This window comes from Vigna unguiculata, chromosome 4 (assembly GCF_037176805.1).
Source record: "Vigna unguiculata cultivar grain cowpea cultivar isolate G323 ecotype 2 chromosome 4, ASM3717680v1, whole genome shotgun sequence".
Classification (NCBI taxonomy): domain Eukaryota; kingdom Viridiplantae; phylum Streptophyta; class Magnoliopsida; order Fabales; family Fabaceae; genus Vigna; species Vigna unguiculata.
In genome coordinates, this window is record NC_140795.1 from 19533561 (window position 1) to 19546141 (window position 12581).

The 12581-nt window shown below is 36.3% G+C and overlaps 1 protein-coding gene across 1 annotated transcript; it reads left to right on the top strand.

Moving 5' to 3' along the window:
• Positions 1 to 304: 304 nt before the first annotated feature.
• LOC146886908 (uncharacterized) lies at positions 305 to 2123 on the top strand. The gene is made up of 4 exons (XM_085671934.1): positions 305 to 1014; positions 1250 to 1418; positions 1641 to 1811; positions 1953 to 2123. Exons 1-4 carry the CDS (start codon positions 305 to 307, stop codon positions 2121 to 2123), a joined length of 1221 nt encoding a protein of 406 aa, XP_085528060.1.
• The last annotated feature ends 10458 nt before the right edge of the window (positions 2124 to 12581 follow it).

Consider the following 12581-nt stretch of genomic DNA (forward strand, 5'->3'; position numbering starts at 1 on the left):
GTCGTACAGCCGACAACAGACGTCTCAAGATCCCACTTGCTATCAGTGTGGCGGACCCCATTTGAAGAGAAATTGCCCACAACTGACCGGTGGTTTAGGGGGATCCTGTGACCGTCACAAGTGCTTCATATGCGACAAACCGAGTCATTTTGCAAACAATTGCCCTGAGAAGAAGAATTTGGGTGCGAAGAAACCAGCAACAGCCTCGCCAGCAGAACGAGCTAAGGCGGTTGGGAGGGTTTTTGCTATGACATCTACTGAGGCTACTTAGTCAGGTAACCTGATATTACAACCTTGTTTACTTATGGGGCATGATGTATTGGTTTTATTTGATTCTGGCGCAACCCATTCTTTTATCTCTGATGCTTGTGTGGGGCGATTGAGTCTGGTGACACGTGACTTGGGGTGTGAGTTGCTTGTTTCAACTCCTTCCTCGGGCCAGGTAGCTACCAGTTCAGTCTGTGTTGGGTGTTCAATGGTGGTGGCAGGTCATAGATACAAGGTGAACTTGGTGTGCTTGCCCTTGGAGGGACTGGATATGATATTGGGGATGGACTGGTTGTCTAACAATCACATCATAATTGATTGTGGACAGCGCAGTTTGGTATTTCCAGAACATGAAGGGTTGGAATTAATATCAATTCGGGAAGCTGTGAAAGCACTACAAGATGCGGCCATGTGTTTTATGGTGGTGGCCAAGCCAGAGAAGAAAAGTGTTGCGGAGATGATCCAATATATACCAGTGGCTAACGAATATGTGGATGTCTTTCCAAATGAAGTGTCAGGATTGCCACCTAGTAGAGACATCGACTTCACCATTGATTTAATTCCTGGTGCGGGTCCAGTGTCCATGGCTCCATACAGAATGGCACCGGCTGAGCTTGTAGAACTCACGAAGCAAATTGAGGAACTATTGGAGAAGCAATTTATTCGGCCGAGCGCGTCACCTTGGGGAGCTTCAGTTTTGTTAATGAAGAAGAAGGACGGAAGCTCGCGACTATGTGTGGATTATAGGTAGTTGAATAAGCTGACTATTAAAAACAAATATCCGCTGCCAAGGATCGACGACTTACTATACCAGTTGAATGGCGTAGGGGTGTTCTCTAAAATTGACTTGAGGTCGGGATACCACCAGATTCTAGTACCGTTGGAGGATATGCAAAAGAGAGCATTCAGATCACGATACGACCATTATGAATATCTGGTTATGCCATTTGGAGTGACGATATGAATAGGATTATATGAATAGGATTTTCCGACCTTGGTTGGATAAGTTTGTTGTCGTCTTCATTGATGACATTCATATCTACTTGAGGACACAGGAGGAACATGCTGATTACTTGAGGGTAGTGTTGAATGTGCTCAGGGAACACCAACTGTACAGGAAGTTGTCCAAGTGCGAGTTTTGGCTAGAGGAGGTACAATTTCTTGGACATGTCATTACAGCTAAGGGTATTGCAGTAGACCCGGCTAAGATTGAAACGATGCTTAACTAGGAAAGGCCTAAGACAGTGACAGAGGTGCGAAGTTTCTTGGCCTTAGCAGGTTATTACAGGAGATTCGTGGAGGGGTTCTCAAAGAAGGTGAACCCTTTGACACAGCTGACAAGAAAAGATCAGCCGTTCTCTTGGACTGAGTAGTGTGAGGAGTGCTTTGAGGAAATCAAGAAGTGTTTGACTACTGCTCCAGTGCTAGTAATTCTTGATACTGAGAAGATGTTTGAGGTGTACTGTGATGCATCATATCAAGGTCTGGGGTGTGTATTGATGCAAGAAAAGAGGGTTGTGGCATATGCTTCTCGTCAACTGAAGGTGCATTAGAAGAATTACCCGACTCATGACTTAGAGCTAGCCGCCATTGTGTTTGCTCTTAAGTCTTGGAGGCATTATCTATACAGCTCTCAATTCCGAGTATTCAGCGATCACAAAAATTTGAAATACTTGTTTGACCAGAAGGAGCTGAATATGAGGCAGCGTAGGTGCATGGAGTATTTGAAAGACTATGACTTTGAATTGCTCTACCATCCGGCCAAGGCAAATGTTGTAGCCGATGCTTTGAGTCGAAAGAAGATACATGTGTCTTGCATGATGATAAAGGAGTTAGAGTTGATTGAGAAACTCTGAGATATGAATCTGGGGATGCAGCTTGGGCAAGACTCGATACAGTGGAGCTTACTAAAAGTCACTAATGAATTTTTGAATGAAATTCGTGTAGCTCAAGGACACGATCTGGAATTGCAACAGTTTGTGGGGTGGTTAGGCACAGAGAAAGGGAAGGATTATCAGATGGGAGAGGATGGCATTCTACGTTTTAAAGGTAGAGTGTGCGTACCAGGAGGGCCTCATTTCAGGAGGCAGATTCTGAAGGAAGGTCACCAGAGTCGTCTTAGCATACATCCCGGTATGACTAAGATGTATATGGATTTGAAGGAGTCCTTTTGGTGGAATGGTATGAAGGCAAATGTAGCAGACTTTGTTGCTCAGTGTTTGGTATGTCAAAAGGCCAAAATTGAACACCAAAGGCCGGGAGGTACCCTACAACCACTGGACGTACCTCAGTGGAAGTGGGATATTATCTTTATGGATTTTTTGACACATCTTCCGCGGTCGACAAAGGGCCATGATTCAGTTTGGGTGACAGTAGACAGACTGACAAAATGTGCACATTTCTTGCCTATGAATCAGAAGTGGTCGATGGACAAGTTAACAGAGTTGTATGTGCGAGAGGTGGTGAGATTGCATGGGGTACCCAAAAGCATAGTGTCAGACCGAGATCCTAGATTCAAATCACGGTTTTGGCAATCATTGCAGGCGGCCTTGGGTACACAATTGAGGACGAGTTCAACGTATCATCCTCAGACGGATGGACAGTCTGGAATGATGTGCTACCTTTGGTGGAGTTCACCTACAATAATAGCTACCACTCCAGTATTGGTATGATGCCCTATGAAGCATTGTATGGAAGGAGGTGTAGAACTCCATTGTGCTGGTATCAGGATGGTGAAGCCTTTGTGCTTGGTCCTGAATTTCTGCAACAGACGACTAGTAAGGTCAAGTTAATCCAAGATCGGATGAGAGCAACTCAGAGTAGGCAAAAGTCCTATGTGGATAAGAGGAGGCAGCCACTTGAGTTTGATGAAGGAGACCATGTATTCCTCTAGGTGACGGCAACCACAGGTATCGGAAGGGTTCTTAAATCAAGGAAGTTAACTCCGATATTTATAGGGCCTTATTAGATTGCACGGAGGATAGGAGCAGCAGTGTACGAGATCACTTTACCACCTCAGCTATCCAACTTGCATAATGTGTTCCACGTCTCACAGTTAAGGAAATCATTGCAAGTACAAATCATGTTTTGGAGTCAGGTAAGGTGCAAGTACGCGAGGATCTGACTATGCTAGTTGGACCGGTTCGCATATTAGATACTCAGGTCAAGCAACCGAGAGGCAAGGAGTTGAAGACGGTGAAGGTTCTCTGGGATGAGACAACCCAGGAGATGACTTGGGAGATGGAGGACCTCATGAGGAAGTCTTATCCTCACCTCTTTGCTGGTAAGTCCTACTTTCGAGGAAGAAAACTTTTAAAGGTGGAGAATTGTAAGACCCGTGAAATTTAATTAATTAAATCATTAATTAATTAATAAATACGGGTAGAAAGCGCCTTTATGGCATTAAATATTGTTTGATGTGACGTGGAAAAGTACTAGCTCAAGGGGTTAAGAGTACTTGATTGTGTGAGAGGACTTGGGTTCAAGTCCCATCTATGTCAATTGTGTGTCATTGATTTATTATTATTTTTTTTTTGGTAATTGTGAGTGGTGAGTGATAATATAGTCATAAGATTATAATGGTTATCACTAAATATGAATTGGCATAATGGTTGTGCTTTGGCCTTATGGTGGAGGGTCACGGGTTCAAACCTTGTTAGAGGTGAAAAAGACTTTATTTTTGTTAATTCTTGTTTGGAGTGGAGGTGAAAGGGCAAAAGGTAAAGCCAAAATGAGGAGCAACGAAAGGGGCTGTGAAAAACAATATTAACCCACTAAGTAAATAACCTTAAATGGAAATTTGAAACTCTAATAGGTTCATTTCGAAAACTCGTCCAGGTGGGGAGTTTTATGGGTTTGAGCAAACTAGGGTCTTGCTCAGGCGAGACGGCCTCGCCTAAGCGAGGTAAATTAGGCTAAGCGAGGTTAGGGGCTTAGCTTGGGCGAGAGTCGTGCCAGAGTCCAAGTATGAGACTTGGATGTTTTACTACAAACGAGGAGTCTGTAGGGCAGGACTATGAGCGGGATAGGCTCATAAGGTTGGACCACGAATGAGTTAGTTTAGTGGGAGCACAGGGAAGTCCTAAGACCTAGTTCATGGATATGACTCATGAAGGACTATGAGGTCATGGTAGGGTTATTTGAAAAGCTTGAAATACTAGTTATGTTACTTTGGGATGGGGGACATGTTTAATTCATGTATCTATTTTATATATATTGTGCATAGCTCACCCTTTCCATGTGTGTGTGGCGATGATCGGATAATTTGTTATCCAGGAGCAAGTGATTTGACAGGTGGGCCAGGAGATGCTTAGACTCAGAGCGAGGGCTAGCAGGGGATATTTTTGTATATATATATATATATATGTTTATTATTTTTGTTTTGAGATGATTATGTAACCATTTCGGGAGCCATTGACTTTTATTTCAGTTTTATGATTATGGACTCCTGGTTTATGACACGTACATTAAAGGTTTTGAATTTCCCGCGTTTTTTTTTTTGGGAAATGGTTTTATAATAAATGTGGTATTTATTTTATTTCGGAATTTATTTATTAAATATTAGTAATATCCCTTAGGGATGTTACAAGAAGAATTCAGCTAGTTATGCTAATTAATATGTGCTAAATTCAATTCTAGATCTAGATCTAGATCTCCTTATTTTATGGATCAAATGGCAAGTGGCAAGTCACACTTCCCAGATTTGCAACATGTGCTAAATGTGTTAAACATGGCTTGCTTTCTAGAGCACCATTCAGCCAAGGCTTGTTTAAGGAGGACGTGAGCCCAATTAAGCAATGCTTTGGTGAATTCTTGGTCAATTATTCAATGTATAACATATTTATAAAGGTGGTCCAATTACATTGGCCGAAATGTGACATGCAAACAAATGTTTATCTAAATTTTAATATCCTTTTTAGCCCATTTGAAAAGTAGATTAATTCCCTTGGGCTTCAAAGGATCTTGACCATCACTGCATTTTGGATCTTCTTGAGTATTTTTCTAGTGATTGGTCCTTTGTATGGACTTTAAAATTGTGTTGGGCTTGATGAGCTTAGTTGGCTTGGGCCCAAGTCATCATCGACATATTGACTATAATGACATTTCTCCTCTAGTTAGAATGACTACCATTAGACTTATGTTAAGCATTGTGGCTGTAGAGGATCTACATCTAGAACAATTAGATGTTCAGACAATGTTCTTTGATGGTGACCTTGGTGAGAACATCTACATGGTACAACCAAATTGTTTCTAAGTGGTAGAGAAAAAGAACTTGGTTTGAAAGTTGACCAAGAGTTTGTATGGCCTGAACCAACACCAAGACAATATTACTTGAAGTTTGATAGTTTTTGGAATAGGAAAGGGTACAAGAAGTGTACAAGGGATCAATATTGCTATATGAGAGATTTTGGTCCATCCTATATTATATTATAACTGTATGTTGATGACATGTTAGTTGTAGGATCTAATATGGATGAAATTAATTGATTGAAGGCATAATTGTCTGAAGAGTTTGAGATGAAGGATTTGGGTGTTGCAAACAGATTTAGGGCATGAACCTCAACAAGAACAAATTTAATGGTTCTTTAATATTATCGTAAGAGAAGTATATTGGGAAAGTGTTACAGAAATTCAATATGCAGGATGCCAAGATCGTAAGTACACCTTCGGGAGTTCACTTTAATCTCACAAAAGAGTAGTCACCTAAAATAGATGAAGACAAGGCAAAAATGGCTAAGATCCCTTATGCATTTGTAGTTGGTCGTTTAATGTATGCAACGATATGCACTAGACTAGACATTACTCATGTAGTAGGAGTTGTTAGCATATTCATGCTAATTCAGGAAGGAAGCATTGGGAACCCGTCAAGTGGTTGTTATGCTACTTGAAAGGTACTTCTAAAATTGCATTGCATTTTAGTAAGAATGATGCTATTTTGGAAGGATATTATGATACAAACTTGGGAGGTTGTTCAAACACAAGGAATAGTACTACATTATTTATGTTCATAGTAGGTGGCGTAGTATTTAGTTGGATGTCTTGACTTTTGAAAAGTGTTACCCTTTCAACCATAGAAGCATAGTACATGGCTATTTCAGAAGCATGTAAGGAAATGATTTGGTTAAAAAAAAATCTTGAATAATTAGGCAAGAAGCAGTGCGGCCATGCTTTCTATTGTGATAATTAGTGTGTCATTCATCTTGCTAAAAATCTTGTGTTCCATGCAAAGACAAAGAACATCTAGTTAAGATACCACTTCATTAAATGGTTAATCAGTGATGGTACTTTGTTCTTGCATAAGATCCCTGGGTCAAAGAATCCTGCAGATATGTTAACCAAGGTGGTAACTACTAAGAAGTTGAAGCTTTGCACAACTATTGGCCTTCATGGTAAGTTGTTGAGAAGGCATACTAGTTTGGAGGTGTTATCATTTGAGGTTTACTGGATTCACTTGGGAGTGCAATTGATGTGATTAGCCTCCAAGTGGGAGATTGTTGAGTATATGGAGTCTAAAGGATTTATTGGGTCTAGCCCATTTACTTGTTTTGTATTTAAAAATACTCATGTAATTGTGCATTTCTGTGTTGCTCGTGTAATAACTTTTGTGTGCTTCTGTATTGACTCGTCTAACGAGTGGGTCCTCCCTTCCTTCATTAACTTCATGAATTATGCTTCTCACTCCATAAGCGTAACACTCGCCCAACGAATCTACATGATTTATAACTCAAGATAGATATATAATTTGTTTCAACCAACCTCAAAAGGTATTTTCCATACATCCTTTAATCAAAAATGGACTCTATCAATTTAAAATTGTACCAATTAACACCAATTGAACCAGATTTGGATATCATTCAGAACATCTCATCTATTCTCAGATACACTTCAATTCTTCATAAAAAATTTAACTACTTAAAAGAATCATATTCTTGATTCAAGAAAAGACCACAATACATCTTAAATTCAACCGATCGTAGTAGCAAATTTAGCAATCAACCCATTTATCAATCATAACAACAAATTTTACATATCTAGGTGCCTTAGTTATCGAGAAAACAATATCTACACGAGAAAAGTTCAGATCAATTATCTAATCATACTCTAATAATCCCAATTAAATAGAGGTTTATCTAAACTTCTTATACCAAACATGTTAAACCTAAGATTTTTACACCCATACCAAAGATCAAAAGACTCTAAAAAAAGAAGAACATACTCTATTCCACAAATTAATTAAATAGAAGTGCAATTAATCCATTTTTTTATATTTATGTTTAAATAAATTAATATATAATTTAAAATATTTTTTGAAACTTTAATATATTTTATATATTTAGCATCGAAATTTTTTTATATATTTATATAAAAATTTTGACACTTCAAAATATTTGCTAAAGACCCGTTCCTTATTCCGAAATATCCTTTAGTTCAATTAGATTTTTATTGGCTTCGATTTTCCAACCACCACGCCAGTTACAACACCATCATAATTATAATATGTAATTACTATATAGTAATCGTAGTTACTATATATCCACACGTATCAAAGAATCAACTTACTATATTTATTAAAATTTTATAATACTTATCATTCATTTCGGGATCAAACTTGAGAATGTATATTTTATATTTTGAAAAGTTGATTCCAAAATAATCAGATGTACTATTTTTGGTGTGTAAGAAGAAATACGCATGTCAAATCCAATTCGTGCAACCTTAAAATTTAAGAAAGAAAAAAACACTTTGTTGATGAAATAAAGAATTGTCAAGCCAATAATTTTCTTGGGTTCTTGAAATTGTGTCACTCTAAGGAATTTAAAAACTTGAAGATGAATGATGACCTAGGTTATAGTCTAGGCCCACAAGAGTCACGTCCTGAAGAACATTGATATTGATACATGATTGGAGAAGAATACATTTATATGGGTATTCATTTTCTCCACTTCTCCCCTTTGTTTTTATTTTTTTCATGAGCACCACAAATTTTAAGTATGCAGCTGAACCAAACACTTATAGTTCTTTCTTGCTCTTAACAATAATGACCCCATTTGTTTTGTTTTGGTACCAGCAAAGGCAAGTGGTTGTGCATGCCTTGTTGCCTTTTATCATTATTTTGTTGTTTTCTTTCTTGAAAAAAGTACAAACGACAGAAGTAATTAAAAGAAAAATAAAGCAGATAAAATGTGTTATTTGGATGAATGTAAATAAAAGGTAGATTACGTAAGACAAAATTCAATTTTTATAAAGGAGTGAAAGTTTAGTAAATAAGATCTATAAAAGACTTTTACTATTTAAATAATTAATTTAAAAAGAATAAGAGAGATTTATAAAGATCAATAAAGAATAATTGAAATTGAGGTATCAAGTATTCAACTCTTTCACTGATAAAAAATAAATCTAAATTTTTTCATACAAAAATTTTAATTAAAAAATTTATACTTTTTATTATATTATATTATTAAAAATGTAAAACATGAAAAAAACACTGAATCAAACACTTTTCCGCTTGAAGAAAAATTGTTTCGATATAAACTTTATTTTTTTCTTTTAAATAATGTGAAATTTATATTTTCATCATATTATTTTACTAAAGGTATAATTATTATAAAAGGCTGTTGTGTAGATATTTTAAATTTTTATTCTAATTTAATGATAACCAAATTAGAATTATTAAGATATACAATGTGACATACGACCGATATAAAGTTGATTATGGTCTCTAATTTTAGAGAAGGTAACATTATATATTGTATTAAGATTTAGTTTTCTCTTCATCCCATCTAGAGAGATAACGATGCTTAAGTTCCTTACATTTGGTTATGCACAATTATTATTTGTTAGAAATTTCCTTCAACAGTATCAGAGCAAGTCATACTCCATTCATGTGTGATTTTGAAAATTTTGAAATTTGGTACATAAATTTTCAAGTTTTGGTAGTTTGGTATTTTAAATGAGCTAATTGACTCAAGAAGTCATAATAGTTTGTCACTTGATTCAGCCACCTCATCCTCGGGTTCATCACTTTTCTTTGTGCTAATCTTCAAGGCTATTGATAACATTGTCGTGAAGCGATCAAATTAATACTACTTATCTATAAAAACTTTAGTATTGTTAAGAAAATAGTCAAAAGATTGGTATGGGTAAAGTCAACCCTTAGTCGTCTCCCAACGAACACGAAATTGATTTCTAACAAATTATTAGTTCTTATAAAAACTATACAAAAGGGGTTAGTTAAACATATAGGAAATAAAGAGATAAAGTTGGAAAAAATATAAAAATAATGATAAAGAAAATAGATTGATTCCATTGCTTTTTCAAAATAGATTCATTATCGGTTATCTAAAAATTATTGCTCAGTTAATTATTAGTATAGATTTATAAGTTAATCAATGTAAAGTCTCAATTAATTTGTTGACGTTCTCACTTTTAACCAAAATATAATCTCAATTAAAAGTGAGAACTTTTAGATTATCCATAGTAAATTCATCCAAAATACAATCTCAATCAAATTTTACAATGCGTAGTCATATCTATTCTTTTATCTCCTCACCAAATAACAAGCTTATTTAATCAAAGTAAAGTCTCGATTAATTTTAGTTAGAGTAAATACCTTTAACCAAAGTAGTCTCAATTATTGGTAAAACCTCATTTAATCACTTGAAAGTTTCTAAATGGAATCAAAGTAAAGTCTCAATTAAATTTAAAAACCCTTCAGCTCATGTGATTAGCATGCATATAGATTTAAACACTTTGCTAATTAGCTAGCATATAAAAATCATTATTTTTATGTGATTCAAAGACAAAAGACATAGATGAATGAAAATCACAACAATAATAAAAAGAAAAAAGAAATTATTTCATTATAACCTCAGAATCCATAATGAAATTATAGTGGAACAAACTCAAGAAATTTAACACTCCATGGAATACAAACGTAACATAAAAATAGAAGAAGAGAGGGGAAAGAGAAAATGAAATTAGACCCCTAATTAAGGGTTCCTAAACTCTAAAGTTTTGAGATTGTTTTTATATTTCTTCTTGATGTCTTATACAAGACTTGGACTTAACTTTATATATATACTCTATCTATTTGTATGCTCTAAAACTTATATTCAAATCCCTATAAGGATTGTGTGCTTTAGAACCCAGTATTTCATTTTATTTCTTGTGCACACACAAAAAGTAAAAGGAGTGATGCTAAGGCATCTCTTACTCACTCTACCGTTACTTATCGTATAAGCCTTTGGGTTAATATTTTTTTACTTAAATAAAATCCACATATGAGGCTATATCTAATTGAATAGACTGAAACAAACAAAACAATTCATCCATTGGCTGTAATCTGTTAAGAATCTTTTTATTACTTGCTATTGATCTTCCATTCACAAATTGCAACAGAAGCAACCAAAGAAATCATGAATTAATCATATCAGATCACCTTGAATATGCCATGACAATGACTTGTTTTTGTTTAGCCTTTTGGCTACGACAAAATCAGAATGCTCTGACTATTAGTTTGGTGCAGACCACACAATTTTATAACACTTATCTTGTTAAAATAACAATTTTTTAATTTCCTTTTTCCAGAATTATTAAAGAAATTGGGTTTTCCAGTAAGAAAAAAAAATGTACAAATTTTGGCTTAATATTTAAATTTTTTTCTATGACATCTCAAAGCACACAAAACATTTGTCGACACAAAAAAATATTATTAAAAAAGCAAATTATAAGAAAAAGAAAAATGTAGAAACCAAACCAAACTCATGGATAAAATATACATAACAAACTTCCTTAAAAAAAGTTAAACATTTTTAATTATAAGAACTTTATAAAAATGTAAGGCCAATTATTCTTTGCCCTTATTTTTAAGGTTTATCCCCATTTGTTGGGCCTAAGGGTTGGCCCATAGGATGTCCAAGACCCTAAACTGCCATAACCATGTCATTCCACTCATTTTCAGAAAAAACAACTTTCTCCCCCTCTCTTAGAGCTGCAACCACCTTCTGCTAGGGTTTGGACTTTGACTATCCTCATGTTAGCTCAACCATTTTTTTTCTGTCCACGTAAGTCAGTTTTCCGCTCATACTCTTTCTCCTTCCACTTATTCTTCATAGTTCTAGCTAGGGTTTGTCTTGATAAACTCGTTTAAATCTGTTCCGCTATTTTTTCAGCTCCTTAATATGTTTCTAGAGCTGTTGTGCTATGCTATTTGGAGTCAAACTCTTTTGCTAGTTCTTTCTAGGTAAGGGAAGCTAGGGTTTTGAGTTTGGATGTACTTTGCTTGTTTTTCAGCACTATTTCGTGCTTATAGTGTTTGTATGATGCTTAACATGATATGAATATATATTTCACATTGTTCTGGGTGAATATGTGTACTGGCCTACGTGAACAATAGAGGAAATCTGATAATCTCGCCCAAGCGAGTGGAGCTCGCCTAAGCAAGAGTATCAGAAAACCCTCCAAGGTGTAGCGTGACGAGCCCCAGTCTTGAGTGAGAAGTCATCCCGCTTAGGCGAGGAGGTCTCACCTAAGCGAGAGAGTGCGACAACACCATTGTTCCTCTTTTCGAGCTCTTGCCTAGGTGAAAGGAGCTCGCCTGAGCGAAAGAACCTTCTCGCCTGAGCAAGACCTTTCAGCCTAAGTGAGAACTAGGCGAGAATGTGCCCAAGACCTGTTTTCTTCTCTGTTCTTGTGTGTTTGCCACATGTTTGGTATGATTGTTATGTTAAAGCATGCGATGAGTGAATATGCATGAGTAAAATGGTTTGTTGATTATAATTGATAAGTTTGACATAATCTTGGCATGTGACATGTAGGGATGGTTGGTTATGAAAGTGACATGGAATTGGTATGAATAATGATTTTATATTGGTTGATGGAATATGTTGTTGGTGTGGTCAAGACGTAATTCCACGATAGTTTCGTGGTGGTGCCTCATTTGGTCAGGACGTAATTCCATGAATCTCTAGGTGAGATCTCATGGTGGTGCCTCATTGGTCAGGACGTAATTTCATGACCCCTGTTAGTGGGAGCTCATGGTGGTGCCTCATTCTTAGGACGTAATTCCACAAAGATCGTGGTGGTGCCTCGTTATATAATTTAGTAAAGATTCAAGATAAGGATTGCATCCTGACACTCTAAAGAGTCAGTTAGTCTCACGTAGAGCGTATTGACTCAAGTGGTGAGAGTAGTAGGAGGCCTTAGATCTTTGAAGGCTAACCTTGTGAGTGGTAGGGTGAAACCCATTGACAATTGGCTCTGCAGAGCAGTAGAGGCCACTACAAGTACAAGCATCTAGTGAATTCGACTAATTA